Raw genomic sequence first — 24,487 nt, forward strand, 5'->3', positions numbered from 1 at the left:
TAGAACGCTGCTTCATTAGGGCCTTCGGCATTCTCGGTGACCTCGTAGCTAGGCTAGCTAGCGAAATTCGATAATATGATTATGATTAGTGTTGTTCCGATACCATTTTTTGATCCCGATACCGATACCGATACCTGACCGTGCAGTACTTGCCGATACCGAGTACCGATCCGATACCACGGCGTTTTTTTTTTTTTTTTTAGGCATTCCAAGTTCAGTCTGTACAGTTTGCAGACGTGAAGTGGCCAGTGGGGAATGCTTGAAGTGGCCGATGATCGTTCTCCCATTGGCCAGCGCGTCGCACACACTCCGCTGTGACAGTAGGCCTTCCTGCACCACTAATGCATGTGTGTTCTGTGTTCTGCATATGTAAACAATTCAAACAAGTGGGTGTGGCGCGGAGACGGAGCCGAGAACTATCCCGAAAGGGGAACAGCTGGGCGGGACTCGGAGAAGCGGCCGCGCGGACATTATTATTATTATTTGAACTCTCTCCAGCACGCCGGTGGCGGTGCTAGACTGTGCAACCGAAATAAATATCGATTAAGGTCGATATGTTTTTCCTGTAAAATGTGTCCTATCTTGGCTGTGGGTTGTATCGCTTTAAGCGGAGTGGCGTAGTCTATGTCTGAGGGCTGCGTTGGTAAAAGTCGCTCTGGGAAACTGATCGGCACTCGTAGAACGCCTCTTGTCCAATCGGATTCCTCGGTCCGTTTATGACGTCGGAGCCCAGTGTGCGCTCCGGCGCTCTCAGGGGGACTTTCCGAACGTTGCCCCGGTAGCATAGCTTAGCTTGGGCTCTGAGCAGCTGGAAGGGACAGCAGGTTACCTGAGGTGAGCCTCGCTGCTCCACCGCTCCTCTCCTCGACAACCACAGTTACGTGTTTGTTTTTCCGCGATAGTGAAAGTTTGGTATCGGGTGTTATATTGTTAGTACTCGCCGATACCGATACCAGCATTTTTGTGCGTATCGGTGGCCATGCCGATACCAGTATCGGTATCGGAACAACACTAATTATGATGATGATAATAATAATAATAATAATACAATTCAGATAATATAATAATTTAGTATAAATTCACTAACTATATTACTACACTTACTATAAACTCACTCTTCTTAACTCGTAACACAACTGCTCAGCTCACTACCACGACACGCACTGATTGGAAATTTAACAGGCGATGTCACGTCACGACTCAGTCACGTGTGGTTGACTGTTGCATGACACCGGACACCAGGGGGAAAAAAAATAGAAAAGTACCGAAATGAGGTACCGAAATCTCCTTTGCAATTCGGTACGGTAAATACCGAATGTAAAGTAACCGGTACCCAACCCTAACGAATAGATCCCAGTCTAAAAAACTATTGAACTGTCATTCTACCGCTGTAGTACACTGGTACTATGGTGCAGGGAATTTCTGGTTTGGACCCGGAAATTGCTAAACGTCACTTTTGACGTCAGACTTAACAACCGAATACAGGGTGTGCATTCGTAAATTCGCTCCGGGGAAATGGGATCAGCACTCATGGAATGGCCTCTCATCCAAATTGGTGACTCGGTCCCTTTTAATGACGTTGAAACCCAGTGTGCGCTCCGGCAGCGGAGCGAATTTACCAACGCAACCCTAGTTTGTGTGTGTGTTTAAAGGCCAATGCACACGGCCCCGATTTTGTCGCACCGCCGAATTCGATTCCATTGTTTTGAATGAGACAATGCACACGGCGTGCGATGCGATATTATCGCACAACAACATTCGATTCTCCATTCACACCAATTGAAATAATTCAAAGAATTGAGAATCGAATGTTGTCGTGTGACAAAATCGCACGCCGTGTGCATTGGCCTTAACTCACCGACTGCCAAAGAGTTCCGGAACACTCGCCAACCTAGAGTGTTCCAAATGTTCTATGTGGTGTTTACCTAGCAACAGGGCTTTGAATGGCTACAAAAATGAAGCATCATCATTGATGTGGCTCCGGTGAATAAAGTCACCCGTGGCTCTCTAGAAGGATGACAGTTTTGGCCACTTTATTCACCCTCAGGGCTGAATGAGTTACATAGAAATGACTGCACACCAACCCCCCCCCCCTTTTCTTTTTCTCCCTCTCTCTCTCCTGTCTTTCTCCATCCCTCCCTCTCTCTCACCCTCCCTCCCTCCCTCTCTCCCCCTCCCTCTCTCTCTCCCTCCCTCCCTCTCTCTCCCTCCCTCTCTCACCTTCCCTCTCTCCCCCTCTCCCTCCCTCCCTCTCCCCCTCTCCCTCCCTCCCTCTCCCCCTCTCCCTCCCTCCCTCTCCCCCTCTCCCTCCCTTCCTCTCTCCCTCCCTCTCTCCCTTCCTCTCCCCCTCTCCCTCTCCCCCTCTCCCTCTCCCCCTCCCTCCCTCCCTCTCTCTCTCCTGTCTTTCTCCATCCCTCCCTCTCTCTCTCTCACCCTCCCTCCCTCTCTCCCCCTCCCTCTCTCTCTCCCTCCCTCCCTCTCCCCCCCTCCCTCCCTCTCCCCCTCTCCCTCCCTTCCTCTCTCCCTCCCCCTCCCTTCCTCTCTCCCTCCCCCTCCCTCCCTCCCTCCCCCTCCCCCTCCCTCCCTCCCCCCTCCCTCCCCCTCCCTCCCTCCCCCCTCCCTCCCTCCCCCCTCCCCCTCCCTCCCTCCCCCCTCCCTCCCTCCCCCCTCCCCCTCCCTCCCTCCCCCCTCCCTCCCCCTCCCTCCCTCTCCCCCTCCCTCCCTCTCCCCTCCCTCTCCCCCTCCCTCCCTCTCCCCCTCCCTCCCTCTCCCCCTCCCTCTCTCCCCCCTCTCTCCCTCCCCCTCCCCCCCTCCCTCCCTCTCCCCCCTCCCCCCCTCTCCCCCCTCCCCCCCCTCCCTCCCTCCCCCCCCCCTCCCTCCCTCTCCCCCCTCCCCCCCCTCCCTCCCTCTCTCCCTCCCTCTCCCCCCCTCTCCCCCCTCCCTCCCTCCCTCTCTCCCTCCCTCTCTGTGAAGATCTCGCTTTAGGAACATGAAGGGGAAGTCAGCGAAGAAGGGCAAAGACTGGATCATGGAGAAGAAGGAGAGGAGGAGAAGGCAGGGCCGGTAGGTACCCTCTCTGACACCTGACCTTCTCTGAGCTGGGGGGGGGGGGGCGGCGGGGGGGTGGAGGAATAGATCAGCTTTGGAAAAAGTAGAATTGTAGTTCTATTCCATAGCATTGCTCTCATCACTTCTAGTCTCCCCTAAAAGGAACATTTGATGACTATTATTGCATTTATTATTATTTGGATTATTCAGTTTGATTATTATTCTCCTTGCAGGGAGGTCCGCGCTGACACAAAGTACACCGGCCGCCAGAGACGACCCAACTTCTAACGTCCCGTCAGTCAGCGTCAGTCTGTTCTGGTCCAAGGCACCGGTTGTTCAGAACCTTTAATCTTTTTTCCTCTGATCCAGGGTCAGATGGAGCTGGCTGATTTCCCCCTCTACGACTCAAAACCAGCCAGATAAGATCTGATCCTGGATCAAGCAAAAAAAAGAATTAGGATCATTCTGATCCAGATTAAATGTTTTGAACAACCGGACCCTGGGGGTCTACACAGTCCGCCTGCATGGTCTGAAGGGACGGAACCGCCAAGACGTGGACTCCCAAACATCCGTTTCTGTTCAATTCTGTGGATGGGACGAATTAGACAGTTTGATAAACGGATGACAAAAATTGCCGTTCTGTTTTTATTATTATTAGTCTATTTCTATGAACGGAAGGTCAACTGATTGTCACTCGCCAGGGGGGTATTCCATCAACGTCGCTTAAGGACAATCCAGTCTTAATTGGATAAATCCCACGAGATTTCTTAAAAAATCCAGCCTTATTTTGATAACTTAAGTCTCGCGAGTGACGTTGATGGAATACCCCCCAGGTGAAGTGAGATGGTTGTCTTCCCTGCCCCCCCCCCCCCCCCCCACCTCTACACAGACTGACTGAGGTCAACCACGCAATGGCCGAACCACAGGATTGAGATTATATTCACTGTGTATGTATGAGAGGAGTGCCAGTTCACTGACTGTTGGACCCTGTTTTATCATTAACATTCATTTCCCCCTCACAGCTCATGTTCTATTTTAAGTATTTGAGGCAGGCTGTCACAGTACACCTGTGTGGGAGTGTGAATTAAACACCTGTCTTCTTGCACCTGGTCTTGCCTCAACTTCCTTCCCCTGCCCACAGAGGGCGCCCTGTCACATGGAATTTCCCCCCCCCACTTCATTAATTGTACAACCTGTTGGATTAATCTTTCCTAATCGAGTAATTTGATTCACCCTTTGAATTTGTGTCGTCAGACTATCATTCCTGGTAATATAAAAAAATATACCCCCAGCCCCGCCCCCCCACAGATTGTTTCGTTAGCCTTAATGATATGATAAATAACACAATAACAACCCCCCAATGCAAAGATCTCTGAGGCTGGGACATCTCGGGTTAAAAGCGGGTGGCCTCGCCTCAACTTTCATGCGCGTCACGCCGTAACAAGTGGTCCCACCTTCCATAATAGGAGCGGTGGCGAAGTGACGCTCTCATCCAGGCGAGGAACGCGCGCTCTTGTCTCTTGGACACTGATTTGTCCGCTCTCGCATTTCGCTCACCCCCTCCCTTCCTCCCTCCCTCCCAGTCTCCCCCTCCCTCTCTCCCAGTCTCTCCCTCCCTCTCGCCCAGTCTCTCCCTCCCTCTCGCCCAGTCTCTCCCTCCCTGCGCTGTTTGGAGAAATAAGATAAGGCTAGACAGAGAAACTGGTACCATCATCACAGAGCCTGCGTTACCGGAGCTGGAGGATAAGTGTGTTGTTATTACGTTGGGAGTGATAATGAAAGACCGCACGCAGGAACTCAGACACGTGAGTGACAGCACGAGGCACTTTGAGATGTTTGACAGTGTTGTTTAAATCGCAGAGCAAAGTGGTTCAAACTCTTGAGTGCCACTGCTGCCAATTGGACATAGGGTTGCACATTGCATGAATAGCTGGATATGACTCCTACAAGAAGTCTGTTTGTTGATCCGAGAAACAGGTGTGTCAAGCAACAGTTGTAGAATATTACATATTTTTGCATAGAAATATACGGTACATTTGATAGCACAAATTAACGCCTGAAACGGCTTGTCGGTATGTCTCAACGGTTTGGTAGTGGTAGTTTGTCATCGAGTTACTCTTATCGTTCAATTGCGTGTCAGGTGACATCGTTCATTGACCAAAGTCTACTCCTACCTTATACAACAGGAAACTAGTTTTATTCAAGCCACATTATTGATTGATTATTAAGGCGTTGTCGGCTGCAATTGATAGCAGATAATGAGACCAGAGAGAGAGAGAGTGAGGGGCGTTTAATTCTCTCCATTCAGTGGGAGTTGAGGTTGGAGAGGTTGCGCGCTGGTTAGTGTCACTCCTGGTCAATATACTCCAATCATTCAAACATCCTTATTGTATAGTCCATTTCTTTGATCCATATTTTTAGATTTCCTAGGCTGGTGTGTGTGTGTGTGCGTGTGCGTTCGTTCGTGTGCGCCCACCCTTGCATAGTCTGTGTGACTGAATGGTCCTCAGACACAGGCGAGGGAGGCCTTGGTGGGGGGGGGGGGGGGGGTCAAGGCTCCTTGGTGTTAAACTGAGATCTCTGTCAGAATTTCCCCCTGGGGGGTCAGTGATTTGGCCTCAGCTTCCTCCTCTCAGCCTCTCCCGACTGTGTGTGTGTGTGTGTGTGTGTGTGTGTGTGTGTGTGTGTGTGTGTGTGTGTGTGTGTGTGTGTGTGTGTGTGTGTGTGTGTGTGTGTGTGTGTGCGCGCGCGAGCGAGCCTGTCTTGTTGAAAGTCTATAGGGCTCCAGGGGCGGCGCTAGGGGGTGGCTACTGGGGCTCAAGCCCCGGATGTTTTCTGAAAAGCCCCGAATGTTTTACTAAAAAAAAAAAAAAAAATCTTGAGTAACGTGCAGTACCGGAGTCCAACAGAGAGGCAGCAGCTGCGCGACATTAGCCTGCGTACTGCGTAGCCTGCCCTGCCCTGAAGAAGAAGTGATCTCAATCAGTGCCTGACTTGCAAAATTGTAAGGATGGATATCCCAAAGTTGTTTTCAACAAAACAAGCGCCAAGAACTGTTGCAGCAGCAGTATCAGCAGCAAGAATGACATCACCAGCAGTGATGACATAGATGATGTTTCAGGTTTGTGAATCTTATTAGAAAGGTGACTGACTCACTGACACTACTTTTCCGGTTTGCTGATGCTAGCTGGCTATCATAACATAACGTTATGTTATAATGAAAATGAAACATAGCAAGGTACTGTTACGGTACATGGTAAGAAATCAAACAAAGGATACTACTTATACAAATAAAGTGAATAACAGGCTGATAGTCTTTGATATCTGCACTCTGGTTGACTGAGTAACAAGTGAAAAAGAATGATGTAACGTTAATGTTACAGCTAGTAAACATGGAGTAACCACATTAAGTATGCCCTTTTGGTAGTATGTATGTATACAGAACATGACTCAAATCTATCCTAAGATGTAACGCTAACTAACTAAGTTTGTTTAATGTCCCAGGGGGGATTTGATTTCACAGTACTATACACAGGCCAACAATACATGTAATATATCGTCATATAACACAGGACAAGACTCTAAATACAATATAAGTGGTGAGCACAGAGTCTGCCCTGATATACATACTGTAACATAACTAGCCTCAGCCCATCAATTATGTAATTCTATACAAATATAAATGATGGTGACTGACTGACAGGGGGAGCTACGTGTGCTGACCTCCCTCTGTGCCCAGAACCACCACAATTAGTTTGCTTCATTAAAGGGTGTGAATGTATATGTGTTCTCCAGTGCCTTTTGTCCGCTTTAAGGTGGTGGTAAGTTGAAGGTTGAAGGCAAAATTTTCCGGCGCGCTCCGCGCGCACATTACATTCTCCCTCTGGGCTAAGCCCCGGATCTCCTACGATCCTAAATCCGCCCCTGTAGGGCTCAACAAGATATAATTAATTCTCATGCCGATATTTCTCAGCCAGAGAGTCAGCCAGACAGCAGATGGGTGGAGACTACGTTCTGTTGGATGAGGCGAAGATGTTTTTCCACACATGTTTTTGGTCCGACTCGTCTTGTCCTCCCAATTTGAGAACTAGTGGTTTGCACCTTGAAGTGAAGCCTCTGTAGTCCGGCTGGTAGCGTAGTTCTGCCGCATGGTTGTTCCTGAGATGTTCACGGCGTCTACTACCTCGGAGAGTGGTTCTGATGAGGAGAATTCTTCGGCTATCCACTGTAGTGTAGAAGTCTTCCTTGGCCAAACCAGACCGGTTGCGATTTATTTTATTTTTTTCTTGTTTATTGATCTATTGTTCCAACCATTGATTTTTGTCAAGCCTAAGGTTTTGGCTATGTTTGTGATACTGGAGTGGGTTTTCGGATTATTATTTTTTCAGCCTCATAATGGCTTTCTTTGTCTTTCATTGATTTCATTTTCATTTAGTCTCTTTGGTCCTCATGTTGACCGACAGCAATAACAAACTCCAAAGGCAAACGCAAAGCCTCGAATCAATAGACTTTGACAGCTCTCTTATAGGCTACCTGCACACGTGATGTGACAGAACTAATGCTGATCAAGTTAATCACAATAATAGGCTGTGATTTAATGATGATTAATCTCAAGTTTAACATGCTAGTATTTACTTGTATTTTTGGGGGAGATGAAACAGAAACATGGGGTGTTGGAATATAGAAATGCATGACAAACTGGTTAGAGGAATCAGATTCAGGAATCAGATTCAAATCAGTTTTTTGGAAACTTTATTATAACATCTCAGCTTAGTTTTGATGATTTCTGAATAAGATTACAATCTCTTAATTCGCAGAGAAAAAAAAGGCTCAGGGAGTGCTTGACTATGTCCACAACATCCATCATGAGTTGCAGACTTAATTAGCAGACAACCACATACATAACAGTTACAAAGTAACATCTGCTAAAGAGTGAATGTAAACAGCTCGCCTGTAAATAGTTTGCAAAGCTCACCCACATGAATGCTACAGTGAGTAGGCCTATTTAAGAAACTGAATATCATATCACCACTATATTACCACTGAATACTAATACCACTATGGGCCCGTTTCTGTTCAATTCTGTGGATGGGACGAATTAGACAGTTTGATAAACGGATGACAAAAATTGCTGTTCTGTTTTTATTATTATTAGTCTATTTCTATGAACGGAAGGTCAACTGATTGTCACTCGCCAGGGGGGTATTCCATCAACGTCGCTTAAGGACAATCCAGTCTTATTTGGATAAATCCCACGAGATTTCTTAAAAAATCCAGCCTTATTTTGATAACTTAAGTCTCGCGAGTGACGTTGATGGAATACCCCCCAGGTGAAGTGAGATGGTTGTCTTCCCTGCCCCCCCCCCCCCCCCCCTCCACCTCTACACAGACTGACTGAGGTCAACCACGCAATGGCCGAACCACAGGATTGAGATTATATTCACTGTGTATGTATGAGAGGAGTGCCAGTTCACTGACTGTTGGACCCTGTTTTATCATTAACATTCATTTCCCCCTCACAGCTCATGTTCTATTTTAAGTATTTGAGGCAGGCTGTCACAGTACACCTGTGTGGGAGTGTGAATTAAACACCTGTCTTCTTGCACCTGGTCTTGCCTCAACTTCCTTCCCCTGCCCACAGAGGGCGCCCTGTCACATGGAATTTCCCCCCCCCCACTTCATTAATTGTACAACCTGTTGGATGAATCTTTCCTAATCGAGTAATTTGATTCTCCCTTTGAATTTGTGTCGTCAGACTATCATTCCTGGTAATATAAAAAAATATACCCCCAGCCCCGCCCCCCCACAGATTGTTTCGTTAGCCTTAATGATATGATAAATAACACAATAACAACCCCCCAATGCAAAGATCTCTGAGGCTGGGACATCTCGGGTTAAAAGCGGGTGGCCTCGCCTCAACTTTCATGCGCGTCACGCCGTAACAAGTGGTCCCACCTTCCATAATAGGAGCGGTGGCGAAGTGACGCTCTCATCCAGGCGAGGAACGCGCGCTCTTGTCTCTTGGACACTGATTTGTCCGCTCTCGCATTTCGCTCACCCCCTCCCTTCCTCCCTCCCTCCCAGTCTCCCCCTCCCTCTCTCCCAGTCTCTCCCTCCCTCTCGCCCAGTCTCTCCCTCCCTCTCGCCCAGTCTCTCCCTCCCTGCGCTGTTTGGAGAAATAAGATAAGGCTAGACAGAGAAACTGGTACCATCATCACAGAGCCTGCGTTACCGGAGCTGGAGGATAAGTGTGTTGTTATTACGTTGGGAGTGATAATGAAAGACCGCACGCAGGAACTCAGACACGTGAGTGACAGCACGAGGCACTTTGAGATGTTTGACAGTGTTGTTTAAATCGCAGAGCAAAGTGGTTCAAACTCTTGAGTGCCACTGCTGCCAATTGGACATAGGGTTGCACATTGCATGAATAGCTGGATATGACTCCTACAAGAAGTCTGTTTGTTGATCCGAGAAACAGGTGTGTCAAGCAACAGTTGTAGAATATTACATATTTTTGCATAGAAATATACGGTACATTTGATAGCACAAATTAACGCCTGAAACGGCTTGTCGGTATGTCTCAATGGTTTGGTAGTGGTAGTTTGTCATCGAGTTACTCTTATCGTTCAATTGCGTGTCAGGTGACATCGTTCATTGACCAAAGTCTACTCCTACCTTATACAACAGGAAACTAGTTTTATTCAAGCCACATTATTGATTGATTATTAAGGCGTTGTCGGCTGCAATTGATAGCAGATAATGAGACCAGAGAGAGAGAGTGAGGGGCGTTTAATTCTCTCCATTCAGTGGGAGTTGAGGTTGGAGAGGTTGCGCGCTGGTTAGTGTCACTCCTGGTCAATATACTCCAATCATTCACACATCCTTATTGTATAGTCCGTTTCTTTGATCCATATTTTTTGATTTCCTAGGCTGGTGTGTGTGTGTGTGCGTGTGCGTTCGTTCGTGTGCGCCCACCCTTGCATAGTCTGTGTGACTGAATGGTCCTCAGACACAGGCGAGGGAGGCCTTGGTGGGGGGGGGGGGTCAAGGCTCCTTGGTGTTAAACTGAGATCTCTGTCAGAATTTCCCCCTGGGGGGTCAGTGATTTGGCCTCCTCTCAGCCTCTCCCGACTGTGTGTGTGTGTGTGTGTGTGTGTGTGTGTGTGTGTGTGTGTGTGTGTGCGCGCGCGTGTGCGCGAGCCTGTCTTGTTGAAAGTCTATAGGGCTGAGGGCTCAACAAGATATAATTAATTCTCATGCCGATATTTCTCAGCCAGAGAGTCGGCCAGACAGCAGATGGGTGGAGACTACGTTCTGTTGGATGAGGCGAAGATGTTTTTCCACACATGTTTTTGGTCCGACTCGTCTTGTCCTCCCAATTTGAGAACTAGTGGTTTGCACCTTGAAGTGAAGCCTCTGTAGTCCGGCTGGTAGCGTAGTTCTGCCGCATGGTTGTTCCTGAGATGTTCACGGCGTCTACTACCTCGGAGAGTGGTTCTGATGAGGAGAATTCTTCGGCTATCCACTGTAGTGTAGAAGTCTTCCTTGGCCAAACCAGACCGGTTGCGATTTATTTTATTTTTTTCTTGTTTATTGATCTATTGTTCCAACCATTGATTTTGGTCAAGCCTAAGGTTTTGGCTATGTTTGTGATACTGGAGTGGGTTTTCGGATTATTATTTTTTCAGCCTCATATTGGCTTTCTTTGTCTTTCATTGATTTCATTTTCATTTAGTCTCTTTGGTCCTCATGTTGACCGACAGCAATAACAAACTCCAAAGGCAAACGCAAAGCCTCGAATCAATAGACTTTGACAGCTCTCTTATAGGCTACCTGCATACGTGATGTGACAGAACTAATGCTGATCAAGTTAATCACAATAATAGGCTGTGATTTAATGATGATTAATCTCAAGTTTAACATGCTAGTATTTACTTGTATTTTTGGGGGAGATGAAACAGAAACATGGGGTGTTGGAATATAGAAATGCATGACAAACTGGTTAGAGGAATCAGATTCAGGAATCAGATTCAAATCAGTTTTTTGGAAACTTTATTATAACATCTCAGCTTAGTTTTGATGATTTCTGAATAAGATTACAATCTCTTAATTCGCAGAGAAAAAAAAGGCTCAGGGAGTGCTTGACTATGTCCACAACATCCATCACGAGTTGCAGACTTAATTAGCAGACAACCACATACATAACAGTTACAAAGTAACATCTGCTAAAGAGTGAATGTAAACAGCTCGCCTGTAAATAGTTTGCAAAGCTCACCCACATGAATGCTACAGTGAGTAGGCCTATTTAAGAAACTGAATATCATATCACCACTATATTACCACTGAATACTAATACCACTATGGGCCAGTTTCACAGACGAGGCTTAAGCCTAATCCTGGACTAAATAGCATCTTCAATGGAGATTTTACATTGAAAGTGTGATTTAGTCCAGGACTAGGCTTAAGCCTTGTCTGTGAAACCGGCCCTATAAGTGTCTCTGAAGAGACTAAGTGAATAGTCCCTTTTCACACTCTTTAGTTGAATAAGATTTAGGCCCAATCCCGATTCCCTTTTCTACCCCTATGGCTCGTTTTCGAGTGTGACTCGATTTCGAGCCAAGGCCTTCGAACAGAGCCACAAGCCGCCGGGGTTGAAATCTACCCCTATGAAATGGGACAACCCTTCAAGACTGATACGTCATCAGTAGTATCGTAGAAAAGCATTGACGCTCGCGACTCATTCACAACTTCACTTTTACGCTATCAATCGATCAAACAAGTCATCAAATAAAAAAGAACAACGCTTCATTATCAGATAACGGCGCTCTAACCTGTATGAAACCTGTGCTCCTACCCTGCCAGTCTGCACTGATTTAGGACAACAGTGCAACAACTTCGCGGCTGAACTTTAGTTAAATTTACGGCGTCATATACCATCAATGGGAAACATGGAAAAATGCATGACTTACAGATTTAATTTTATGACCTTCCGAAATCCGAAGTGACAGGAACGCTGGAGAAACAGCCGCTGTCCACTGCATTAATTAACTACATGTCCTTGATGAGTCTCCCGCTCACCGCCCTCCATCAAAAATGGCACATCCATCGATAATATTACATAATAACAACTGCTCGGATTAGATTGTCATATTGATTGTCACATTGACGATTCCATTGGACTGACGCCGGGCAGAGGAACAGGGACTGTCACCCTGTGACCAGTGTGCGAATTAAATCACGGTGTGCGGGGGAGCCCAGGGATTAAAGCCCCCCAAAAAATCTCCTGACGGAAAAAAAATTTCTGGCCAAATCGGGGCCGGTGGCTTTCCGTGCGCAAAGCGCGCGTGCGATTTTCCGTTCTACGTTCTAATGCTTTGACTTTTCTTTCGAAAAATGTGAATACATTTCCGCGTTGTCGAAAATCAATGACACATCGCTAGTCAACTAACACGGCTTGTTTTGTGAGCCTGCTAACAATGTAAAGTAGTGTTGTAGTTAACTAGGTAACAATGTAAAGTAGTGTTCTAGTTAACTAGGTAACAATGTAAAGTAGTGTTCTAGTTAACTAGGTAGCAGTCCAATCCATTTCGCTGCTGTATTTTGGCTTGACTAGCGAGTTTGTGTTGTGATTCTCAACAACGTAGTTTCACCCTTTTCCATAGTTTGGAATAATACATGTGTGGACTGACGATGTAGCGCAGCCTAACTTATTCTAATAATTATTTAACATAGTTTTATTCTGATAATGATTCCCCCCTCCTCCCAGACTTACAAGGTCACATTATTATTGGATTGGTTGTTTGGTGCCGGGTGAAGTTGGCTAACCTGCTAGCTAGCAAGAGAAACATCATGTCACTCTCCAAAGGTCTAAAGAGGAAAGTTGACGGTGAAAACAGGGCATTTAAAGAGGAATGGACAGCGAACTATGCGTTCATCCTACCTGGTTTCATCAATGCAAAGCCGTTGTGAGAGACTCGCATTTTCCGTGCTCACAATGAATGTTCCCTTCCACCTGTACATGCGAGTCGTCCTTTTCGTCAATGAATGTGATAAAGACGCGCTAGAGGAATCGATTGGTGCATAAAAACCTTGAGAACTGCCGGATTAAAGTGACGTCCATAATAATAATAAATAATAATAATACATTAGACTTATAGCGCTTTTCTAGACACTCAAAGACGTCCATATCACCAGATAGCCAACAAATAGTGACCGATGGGAGATGCCAGTTTTCTCATTAAGTGAGATTTAATAGCCTAATATTATTTTTTCTATTTTTAATGAATGGCTCATTGTAATTATTATCCCTAGTAATGTAGCGTGTTTGCTCTGTCATTAAATGTTTTTCAGGAGCATAGGCTAAGCAGATTCAGCTTCTTTTTTTTTTGCACCGATTTAGTTGTCAATGTTTTTCATAAAATTAAACTGCATTTGCTTTGTTACTGTTCACATGTGTGGTGCAGTCACATTCACATAGCCTATAAGTAAACATTAAGTTTGAATTATTTACTGAGCTGGCGTGACTTTTTTCAAACCACACACCGCATGTCGGCTATTTCAGCACCACGCGTTGTCCACCTACTTATCACTATGAGGGGTTCAGCGTCAGTGCACCCCGCTGCAAGTTACTGTCGCATAGTTGTAGCCAATAAAGGCCTATATGTAGGCTATAAAGGCTATTATATATCATTTATATACCTAATACCAACATCAAAATAGATTGTATGCCTCTACAAATCATATTACACAAGGTAAAATCCGTCACAACTTGGAATAAATCCATCGCAATTTAGAATATTTTAGAGCTCCCCCAAAATTTCACAAACCATGTTTCCAGGGGAGCTCATGTCACCACTAGGGGAGCTATAGCTCCCCGAGCTCCCCCTTATTTCGCACCCTGCCTGTGACAAACGCGCAGATATGAGTGCTCCGGTGTCCTGCTTTGATAGTCTAATCATGGAAGTGATCAGGTAGGCAACCAGTCCTCTACTGCTAAACCCGAGCGAGCTGGACTGTGGAACTTTCTATGTTAAGCATAGACACCTCGGCATAACAGCGATTTTTTTGTTATGCTTGTTGTAAAGACATTAGACATCAGACATGGAAATATGTCATATGCGCGACTGTCCACAAATCAGCCTGTAACGTTAGACACAGCACCTCGACATTTAAGCGATTTTTTTGTTATGCTTTTTATAAAGAAAAGGTCTATAATGCATTGTAATGACATTAAACTAAGATATTAAGATGGTTATCATAATTTTTCAAATCTTTATTAATAAGTAATTACAGAGAAAGTAATGACATTTCCCCATTGAATAGAGCGCCATAACATTTCTGTCGATGATTCGCAATGCATCCTGGAATCAAGGGGTAGCGTACCCATATGGCTTCAAAGCTAGTCTGGTCCTGGAATCGCTCGAAACGAAGTCATAGTTAGCCCTCGAAATGAAGCCATGGCTCGATGAAATATGAATTGGGACACCCCTACCCCTAAAGCCATAGGGGTGAAAACGAAGCCGTAGGGGTGAATTCGGATTGGCCCTTAGACTACTACAACTTGAAGGTTTGTTTACAAGAACTTTCCAAATGAACATTTCGTTCGGCGTCTCTCTCCTTGGTGAACTGAACATTTTCAAAGTGCTGCTTTCAATAAGCATTATTGTACACAGACAGTAGCAGGTAGTATCGCTCGTTTCAAACAGCTGTTATTGTTCTACTCGTTAGTGTCGCTCATTAGCTACCGTTGGCACACTGTCCATGTACAACAGTCTTTTTAAGCTACGAGTTGAGCTTCACAGCTGGTTTGTAACACCGGACCTTGTCACTGGCAGACCTGTTCTGGACCTAAACACCGTAGCGGGTAGGACAGCTGACTGTGTCTCAGAACACTGTCTGTTTTTTTAACCTAGCGCAGGGCTAGCTAGCTAGCTAGCTCTCTACTCCAGTCATCAATTATTCACCAACTCATACCGTTAGGTCGGCGCCTCCGTTGTTATTGAAGCTAGTGTCGCTGTCCCAGTCTAAAATATAGGATATTCCTGGTTGAATAAACGTATGAAGCCTTAATTCAACTGTACTGTAAGGAAAAAAAGGGGTGTGTCGACTTGTCTGCAGACAAGGTTTAAGGTTTCCAGATTAATCGCGAGTGTTAACGCGTTTAACATGGACAGCCCTAGACAGAACACACCTGACTTACTGAAACACCTCTCAAGGCAAGTGTCCCTTTACTTTCGGTGCCCTATGTATAAAAACGGGCTGTCATTTAGAAACGGTGACACCAATATGTAAATCAAATCAAATCAAATGTTATTTGTATAGCGCATTTCTTACAAGATGCAACTCAATGCGCTTCACATACTGACAGAGCCGCAAGCAGGCAAAAGTAAAAACCTGTACACTATGGAGCCAGGAAAATTCCCTTGCAGCCCTCTACTCATAGAGCGACTACTAACCAGTTTTCCTACCAGCACCCAGCGGTGGACCCCCACCCCCCCCCCCCCCCCCCCCCCCCCCCCCCCCGGGGAGCCACCGCCGCCCCACACAGCCAGCCCGCCCCACCACCAGTACACCCGGCCCAGCACAAATACCCTGAGAATCCTCACAGTCATTGTTTGAGGTCATGTTCTCACATGAAAGTCCAAATCAGGACCCGGAGCAAGTGGATGAGTTTGCAACATTGTTGCATAAATTATTTCTCTGATTTGCGGCGTTCTCACAGCCCTTTATGTAAAAGAAGTAACATACGCAATCGAAGCAACAGACGTGGTAGTTGATTGGTCCGAAAAATGTAAAATTGCCTGTTCGTCCCGCTCTTATCCAGATCAACACGCGTGCGCTGTTCTATATCGTGGAGCTCCGCCCCATAGGGGAGCTCTGCTCCTATTGGTTTACCCCGCTACCTAAAGTAGCAAATGACTGAATTTTTCGATGTCCGCGCCCGCCCTGGGGTGCTATAAAAGGGGCGTCCTCCGTTACCTCATTCTCCCAAAAATGTCAGCACGGGTTTAGATCTGAGACTGCAAGAAGGACGACTACAAGAGACTGGAGAACCCGCCAGACACTTCCCTTCAGCGATGGATCGTCCGCCCCCGACCACGAAGAAGTTCCTCCGGGACGCCTGCCGCTGCGACTTCCTAGCAGCGGAGGACAAGCACGACTTCTGCCACGTCTGCCTCGGCCCCCAACATGCCGAGGCGGCGTTGGTCGCCTCCCCCAGCTGCCTCCCCTGCTCTCTCCTTTCCGTCGCGGAAAGGCAGAAGAGGATGGCCTGTTCAAGGAGAGCATTCCCCTGGCGGACGCTATCTCGGGGATGCTATCCGACTCGGATAGCTCTGCCGATGATGCGTTCGGACAGGCCCCAGAGCGGCGTTCTGGGCAGGCACCTCCCCAAGTAGGGATGGGCCCGCCCGCTCAGCCGGCCCTGGCATCACGCCGCCCTCACCTTGCTGAGTGGTCGGTGTCGGTGTCAGGGTCAGAGAGCTCTGATGAGGGCGAGCGGCAGGTAGAGGCTCACGAGCTCCCCGCCCTCGCCTCCCCATCACTCCACCACGACTTCCAGGGCCTCCTGGAAGCTGTGACAGGCGTGTTGGGGATTCCCCGTCCCGCCTCCCCTCCCCCAACGACTGAGTCCTTCTGAGAGAAGGAACTGTTTTACGGGAGGAGGGCGAAGCGACAGGGCCAACCTCCTAACGCTGTCCTCCCGGGCTTAGATAAGTTCGTGGAGGACACGTGGGGAGAACCACTCGCAGGCAGGGCGCCGGTGAAGGCGTTCCTGCCCTTTACCAGAGTGGAGGGGCTCGCGGAGGGGATGACCGACGGCTCCCCGCCGCTCGAACCAGCGCTGGCGGCCTACTTGGTACCGGGATCCAGCGCCTGGTCGGTGCCTAAAAAACCTATGCTGCCCAACCAGCGTGACAGGTTTAACGCCACCCTGGTAGACAAGAGCTACGCTCTCGGTGCGCAGCCGGCGGCGGCGGCGAATAACATCGCCGTGTTTAACGCCGCCATTGCGAAAATCACCACAGACCGACCCAACGGTCTGTCTGCAGCGGAGGCGGAGCTTCTGAGCAAGCTCAGTGCCGCGACGAAGTACCTGGCCCAGGGCGTCGCGGTCTGTGGGGGTCGCCTGATGGCAAACGCGGTGGTGCAGCAGCGACAGATGTGGCTGTCTCTCACCACCATGACCGGGGCGGACCGGATGGCCCTACTGAATGCTCCAATAGAGAGACAAGGGCTATTCGGTCCCGCCATGGACACCATGACGAAGCGCCTGGCCGCGATGGAGGAGGCTAAGAAGCACCTGGCCAGACACCTCCCCCTCCAGCGACCCTCCACCTCTTCTTCTTCCACCGTGGTGACGACTAGGCCGTCAACGGCTACAAAACGGAGGGTTCGGCGTAATGCGGCACTGGCTCCACCTCTACCGACGGAGCCATACCCCACTCGGCCTCCCTAGCCCCCGCCGCCGACCACTGAGAGGGCCCGCTACGGCCCCCCACGGCAGCGTGACCCCACGACGGGGAATCTGAGAGAAGGAACTGTTTTACGGGAGGAGGGCGAAGCGACAGGGCCAACCTCCTAACGCTGTCCTCCCGGGCTTAGATAAGTTCGTGGAGGACACGTGGGGAGAACCACTCGCAGGCAGGGCGCCGGTGAAGGCGTTCCTGCCCTTTACCAGAGTGGAGGGGCTCGCGGAGGGGATGACCGACGGCTCCCCGCCGCTCGAACCAGCGCTGGCGGCCTACTTGGTACCGGGATCCAGCGCCTGGTCGGTGCCTAAAAAACCTATGCTGCCCAACCAGCGTGACAGGTTTAACGCCACCCTGGTAGACAAGAGCTACGCTCTCGGTGCGCAGCCGGCGGCGGCGGCGAATAACATCGCCGTGTTTAACGCCGCCATTGCGAAAATCACCACAGACCGACCCAACGGTCTGTCTGCAGCGGAGGCGGAGCTTCTGAGCAAGCTCAGTGCCGCGACGAAGTACCTGGCCCAGGGCGTCGCGGTCTGTGGGGGTCGCCTGATGGCAAACGCGGTGGTGCAGCAGCGACAGATGTGGCTGTCTCTCACCACCATGACCGGGGCGGACCGGATGGCCCTACTGAATGCTCCAATAGAGAGACAAGGGCTATTCGGTCCCGCCATGGACACCATGACGAAGCGCCTGGCCGCGATGGAGGAGGCTAAGAAGCACCTGGCCAGACACCTCCCCCTCCAGCGACCCTCCACCTCTTCTTCTTCCACCGTGGTGACGACTAGGCCGTCAACGGCTACAAAACGGAGGGTTCGGCGTAATGCGGCACTGGCTCCACCTCTACCGACGGAGCCATACCCCACTCGGCCTCCCTAGCCCCCGCCGCCGACCACTGAGAGGGCCCGCTACGGCCCCCCACGGCAGCGTGACCCCCCCACAGCATAGCGTGGGGGTAAACGCAAGAGGAATGCGTGACTGGCGGGGGGGTCGGTAATGACCCCACCACCGGTTTCACTGGCGGGGGGGTCGGTAATGACCCCACCACCGGTTTCCTCTTCATGGCTGCTACCTCATAAAGAGGCAAAAGAGGGAAAATCCCCACCGTACTTTTTCAGTAAAGGAGAATTTTCCATGTTATCTACCAGAGCGGAGACCCACCTGCCTTGTCAGAGTGTGGTCGAATCGCTACCGGTTAGAAACAAAGCGGAGACTGGCCCAGCTTACCAACGTGTGGCCAGCGCTCTGCCTAGCGGACTTACCCCTATCACGACACAAACGGGGTTAAACACCCCTGTCTGTAGCCGTATAGAGGGACCGTTATTTACAACAAAAACCCCTCCAAACTCCTCCAGCTCATGAGCGTGCGGCCGGTTCTTTGATTATCAGGCATAATAAACCTAAGTCAATAAAGGGCATTGTTACACATAACAAGCACTCTTTACAGACGGCAACCCATCCCTTTCGAAATGACTCCACCTTGGGCTGTGCCACCTCCTCGGTGTGCAGCGGCGGCTGGGGTCATGCAGAAATTCTAACTTTTTCTGTCGACTGCACCACAACAGACGGCCCAGCCGCTGTCATTGCGTTATGCAGAATGGCTAGAAGGGGCAGGTGTTCTGTCGGGCTGGCTAGACAGGACATTGAGGAGGGGATATGCACTACAGTTCATTCAGCCTCCTCCGCCCTTCAGGGGCGTGAGAGAGACTGTTTTATCCTGCCCGATAAAAATGTGTGCGCTCCAGGAGGAGATTACGAATCTCCTAACAAAGGGCGCAGTGACAATGGTTCCAAGGGACCAGTGGGACATGGGGTGGTACTCCCCGTATTTCCTTGTCCCAAATAAATCGGGAGGTATGAGACCCATACTAGATTTAAGGGTCCTCAAAGAGAGAGTGGCGAAACGCCCCTTTCGTATGTTGACGACGAGGCGCCTCCTGTCTTGTATACAGAAGGGCGACTACGGAATCAGCATAGACCTGAAGGATGCGTATTTTCATGTGCCAATCACAGAGAGGCACAGGAAATTTCTACGTTTTGCCTTCCAAGGGAAGGTTTACGAGTACACGCGCCTGCCCTTCGGGTATGCGCTTGCTCCTCGAACTTTCTCCAAATGCGTACAGACAGCACTCGAACCACTGAGGCGAAACGGGATACGCATATTAGCATATCTCGACGACCTACTGGTCTTGGCCCAATGCCCAAATCGAGCCATTCGGGACGCAACCTCACTGGTGCAGCACCTCACTCAACTGGGTTTAGCTGTCAACTGGACAAAGAGTGCTCCGTGGCCGGCTCAACAGTTTTCCTATCTAGGCATTCAGTTGGATACTGCCAAGATGAGGGCCAGTTTATCAGCACCACGGAGAGCGACACTGACGTCAGCTCTCCGGGTGTGTCGAGTGACAAATACAATCACCGCTCTATCAATGATGTCCTTACTAGGACTGATGTCTGCAGCCCATGTAGTGGTCCCCTTAGGCCTATTACACATGCGCAGACTGCAGAGGTGGTTCGCACGACTGCGACTGGATCCAGTGAGACACCGTCGCAAGTTGATTGTAATACCGAGATCGGTCAAAACCGACCTGAGCTACTGGAGAGACCCGCGCGGAGTCGCCATGGGCAGACCGGCATCCCACTACCCAGTCTTCACGGACGCGTCGCTGACTGGGTGGGGAGGAGTGTGTCAGGCAGGTTCGGTGGCAGGAAGATGGGGACCGTTGGAGACATCAACCTGCTGGAACTCGAGGCGGTCAAGTTAACGCTACTTCATTTTGCACTGGTGTTAAAGGATCTGGACGTGTTAGTCAGATCCGACAACAGGACAACAGTAGCATACATCAATCGACAAGGGGGAGTACGCTCAGCGTCACTTCATCGCCTAGCGACAGATGTATGGCTGTGGGCTGTCACACACCTGAGTTCGCTAAAAGCTCTCCACATTCCAGGTCTGCTCAACGAAGGAGCAGATCTGTTATCACGGGGAGGCCCGAGGGACGACGACTGGAGGTTAGCACCCTCCATTGTGTCTCTGATTTGGGCACGGTTTAGGCAAGCAGAAGTGGATCTGTTTGCGTCACGAACGAATGCGCAGTGTCGCCTTTAGTTCTCCCTGCGCGAACAGGACAACCCGTCATTGGGAGTCGATGCATTCGCACACCACCCATGGCCGAGGGTCCTGTTATACGCGTTCCCACCCCTGATATCTATCCTCCCACTGTTGGCACGAGTGAGATCAGAGAGGCTAGAGTTAATTCTTGTAGCCCCAGACCGCCCCGGAGCCCCGTGGTTTCTGGAACTGATGGAGATGTTGGTAGAGGGCCCATGGCCCATACCTCATCGACGAGATGCACTCTCTCAAGCCAGAGGCTTGGTGAGGGGGCCACCTATGATGGCCTGGTTACTGAGAGGGACTTGTTAGAACGCAGGGGTCTGACAGACGCGGTCATTCAGACCATTCAAAGTGCGCGTGCGCAATCCACTGCAGTGGTGTGAGGGACAGGACGTTGACCCAGTCTGCTGTCGGGTCGAAACGTTCTTGTGCTTCTTACAGTCGTTGTTTGACAAGGGATTGGCGGCGGGAACTATTAAAGTTTACGCGGCTGCCATCTCAGCTTGCCATGAGGGTTTTGCGACAACGACACTGTTCAGTCATTCGCTGGTTAAGCGTTTTTTGACTGGAGTGTGTAGGCTTAGACGCCCTCATAGGACACTAATGCCAAAATGCGACCTGTCGATTGTGCTAGAGGCTCTGTGCGTGCCCCCATTCGAACCCATTGACACTGTGTCGTTGCGTTTATTGTCTCTCAAGACGAGTCTACTCCTCGCCTTGACTACGGCTAAGCGAGTGAGTGATTTATGCGCTCTCTCGACACGGGCAGATTGTTTGATCATATCTGGTGACGAAACAAAAGCTGTATTACGCCCTAACCCGGCTTTTATCCCTAAGGTTAATCGTGGGTTTAGAGTTCAGAGCTGTGAACTGAGCGCCTTTTTTCCTCCTCCTCACAACGGAGAGAGGGAGAGGCGTTTACATTGTCTATGTCCGGTGCGCGCGTTGGCACAATATGTGAAGCGCACAGCAGGACTGAGATCTTCTCCCCAGCTTCTGATCTGCTACGGCGGACAGAAGGCCGGGGCACCACTCTCGAAGCAGAGGCTGTCCCATTGGATTTGCGAGGCGATTAGCCTCGCATACGAATCAAAGGGGCAGCCCGTGCCGACTGGCATTCGGGCTCATTCCACCAGGGGCATGGCCACATCAGTGGCCATTCTCAGGGGAGTGGGAGTGGAGGAGATATGTGAGGCGGCGTCTTGGTCGTCGCCATCACCTTTTGTACGATATTACTTGAAAGATATTTCTTCCTCATCCTTTTCTCATTCTGTCCTCAGTTTTGCTGATGACTGATGTAGTGGGGAAGGCACTTGGATTACCCTGGTCATGGGGATTCTATTCAAGTGCTGTCAGGAATAAATACGGATGTGCCTGGGGAGGGGACCCTCCTCCAGGACATGTTCCGTTAGATCAGTGGTTCTCAACCTTTTTTGGGCCAGCGCCCCCCTGTCCATTATCCAGGTCTCTTACCGCCCCCCATCAAAAAAAATGGCTTTTTTTCTTCCCTGAATATTAATGTTGACTAATATTCTGTGTTATATCATTTAAAAAGCATGTCACTGAATGCCAAATAATGGATTTGATTTAACTGGGCAGTTGGAATATCATTATCATTAGTTTACCAGAGAGCAGAAAAGCCATGTGAATGTGAATAAAAATGCTGTTTATGAGTGTTAAACAAACTCAGACAACATCAGAGAATACAAACAGACTGTTTTATGATGCTAATATTTATTAATTTTTTATTAGATTTTGTTAACACAGTTCCAAAGTTCAGAGCACTGCGCTCTGGGACCGCTCAGAGATGGGTGCTCTGACTGAAAAGACGGTTTGCCCGTGCGAACTGACCGTTCGTGCATTTACGAAATAACACTGCTGACAGCTGATCAATCGCAAGCAGAGTAGTGGTTTCCTATAGCAAGAGTGCTTATGTGTTCGTTTCCAGGGCATCACATGAGGAGCAACATATCACTAAAAAGCGATCGTATATTTTAGTTTGTAAACGTTAAGACGAACACATCGCAATGCTAACCTCAGAATGGCACTAGGGATAACATCCACAACAACACTTAACAGTAATACATTTATGTAATATACTGTAATGAACCTGCGAGGGGAAGGGACATTTGTAGCTGATTTCTCCAGGTTAGATTATTGGTAAGCGACAGCGAACTTTCCGGACTGGTTTATTACAATACGATCGCTTTTTTGAGATAGGTTGTTCCTGCTGTGATGTTCTGGTATGGTGGTATGGTATTAGCACTCATTTTAACTAAATTAAATAAGCTGTATTGAAAGGAAGCGAACGCATAAGCGCAGAGGGTAGTGTGTATACGCGGGGAGGGAGTATTTGGCACGACAGGCTTATGTCACCGGCGGGGACATGGACTGAGTATCAAAACTAACATAAGAAATATTCTCTCTCGCTTATAGCCAACAATTACAATAAGCCCACAAACTGAAACATGTCACTCAAGCATAGCCTACAAGGAAAACACTCATAGAAATTAAACAAGACCGTAAATTAAACAACACCTTATCGCTGTTAGATGAGCAACACAAATTAAATAGCCTATTCCTCATAAATCTTCGCCAACTGGCTAAATCCAAAGACAATCAACTATTTACAGTTATATAGCCTATTCCACTCCTATCCGTGTTCATTTGCGGGTGCTATGCAAGAAAAGGATGGCAAGGGTTGAAACATGACATTACAAATGGGATGAACCGGGGTTCTTTCTATCGTAGACTAGCATAGTATTGCAATTTCTGCACTGTACATGAACTGTCAAGATTCTTCTACAATGCAGCTTACCCAGACACATTGGAAACTATCAAAAGCTCTGCCTTTGCTAGCTGAGTTTTTAGCTTCATCTTCTTGTTGACACTCTCACTTTTAAAAAAATGTGGGCGTGGCGCTACGTGTGTCTGCGTCACAGAGCCCGGCCAAGTTCAGAGCACTGCGCTATGGGAGCGCTCAGAGATGGGTGCTCTGACTGAAAAGACGGTTTGTCCGAGCGAAATGACCCGTAATAACACTGCTGACAGCTGTTTTTCATGAGAAAAATACTTAATGCGCGAACGCCCCCCAAGAACACCCCAACGCCCCCCTTTTAAAAATATCTGTTCCAGCGCCCCCCGATGTTGTCTGAACGCCCCCGTTGAGAAACGATGCGTTAGATCAACAACCCTACGTGCTCACGTAAGGGCTAGATCAGTGGAGCAGACTCGGTGTGGGTTGGGCCAACTTTTAAGGTTGTCTTGAACCAACATCAGTGGTCAGCTCCGGGTGCCGCTGAGATTTTGTTCTGACTAATAGAGTCTCAGTGGGGGTACATTTGGCCTCGCTCGCTCCGCCTAAACCAATAGGAGCAGAGCTCCCCTATGGGGCGGAGCTCCACGATATAGAACGATAGTTATGGAGATATACTCCAGTTCTATGAGTGGAGCGGAGCCCCATAGGGCTGCTGGCCCACTTCGACTTGTTCAAACCCGGCTGTATTGTATGTTTGGGAGAATGAGGTAACGGAGGACTCCCCTTTTATAGCACCCCAGGGCGGGCGCGGACATCGAAAAATTCAGTCATTTGCTACTTTAGGTAGCGGGGTAAACCAATAGGAGCAGAGCTCCCCTATGGGGCTCCGCTCCACTCATAGAACTGGAGTATATCTCCATAACTATCGTTGTTTTCCTATGGACAGCCTCGATGCGTCGTTTCTCACCAGAGCGAAACCACTCTTTTCAAGCGAAAGCATCCGTTGGTTCTTTGCTCCGGGCGTTACTCCAAACGACGAAGAGCAAAGCGAATTTTATCCTGAACTCTGTTTCAAGTGAAGCAAATGTTCTAGTG

The 24,487-nt window shown here is 48.9% G+C and overlaps 2 protein-coding genes across 3 annotated transcripts in view; both read left to right on the forward strand.

Moving 5' to 3' along the window:
- Positions 1–4,095, forward strand: part of bud23 (BUD23 rRNA methyltransferase and ribosome maturation factor) — a 20,626-nt gene extending 16,531 nt beyond the window's left edge. For both annotated transcript variants that reach the window (XM_080530856.1, XM_080530857.1), the window contains 2 exons: positions 2,974–3,063; positions 3,282–4,095. In XM_080530856.1, the coding sequence (XP_080386982.1) occupies positions 2,974–3,063; positions 3,282–3,336 (145 nt within the window). In that variant the 3' untranslated portion in view covers positions 3,337–4,095. The remainder of the gene's footprint in view (positions 1–2,973; positions 3,064–3,281) is intronic.
- A 5,229-nt stretch (positions 4,096–9,324) lies between these two features.
- The window catches only part of LOC308158662 (syntaxin-1A-like), a gene marked incomplete at its 5' end in the record, with an annotated part of 114,077 nt that continues 98,914 nt past the window's right edge, over positions 9,325–24,487 (forward strand). The window contains one exon of the mRNA XM_080532346.1: positions 9,325–9,354. Coding sequence (XP_080388472.1) covers positions 9,325–9,354 — 30 coding nt within the window. The remainder of the gene's footprint in view (positions 9,355–24,487) is intronic.

This window comes from Nansenia antarctica (genome assembly GCF_963989245.1).
Source record: "Nansenia antarctica genome assembly, chromosome: 5".
Classification (NCBI taxonomy): domain Eukaryota; kingdom Metazoa; phylum Chordata; class Actinopteri; order Argentiniformes; family Microstomatidae; genus Nansenia; species Nansenia antarctica.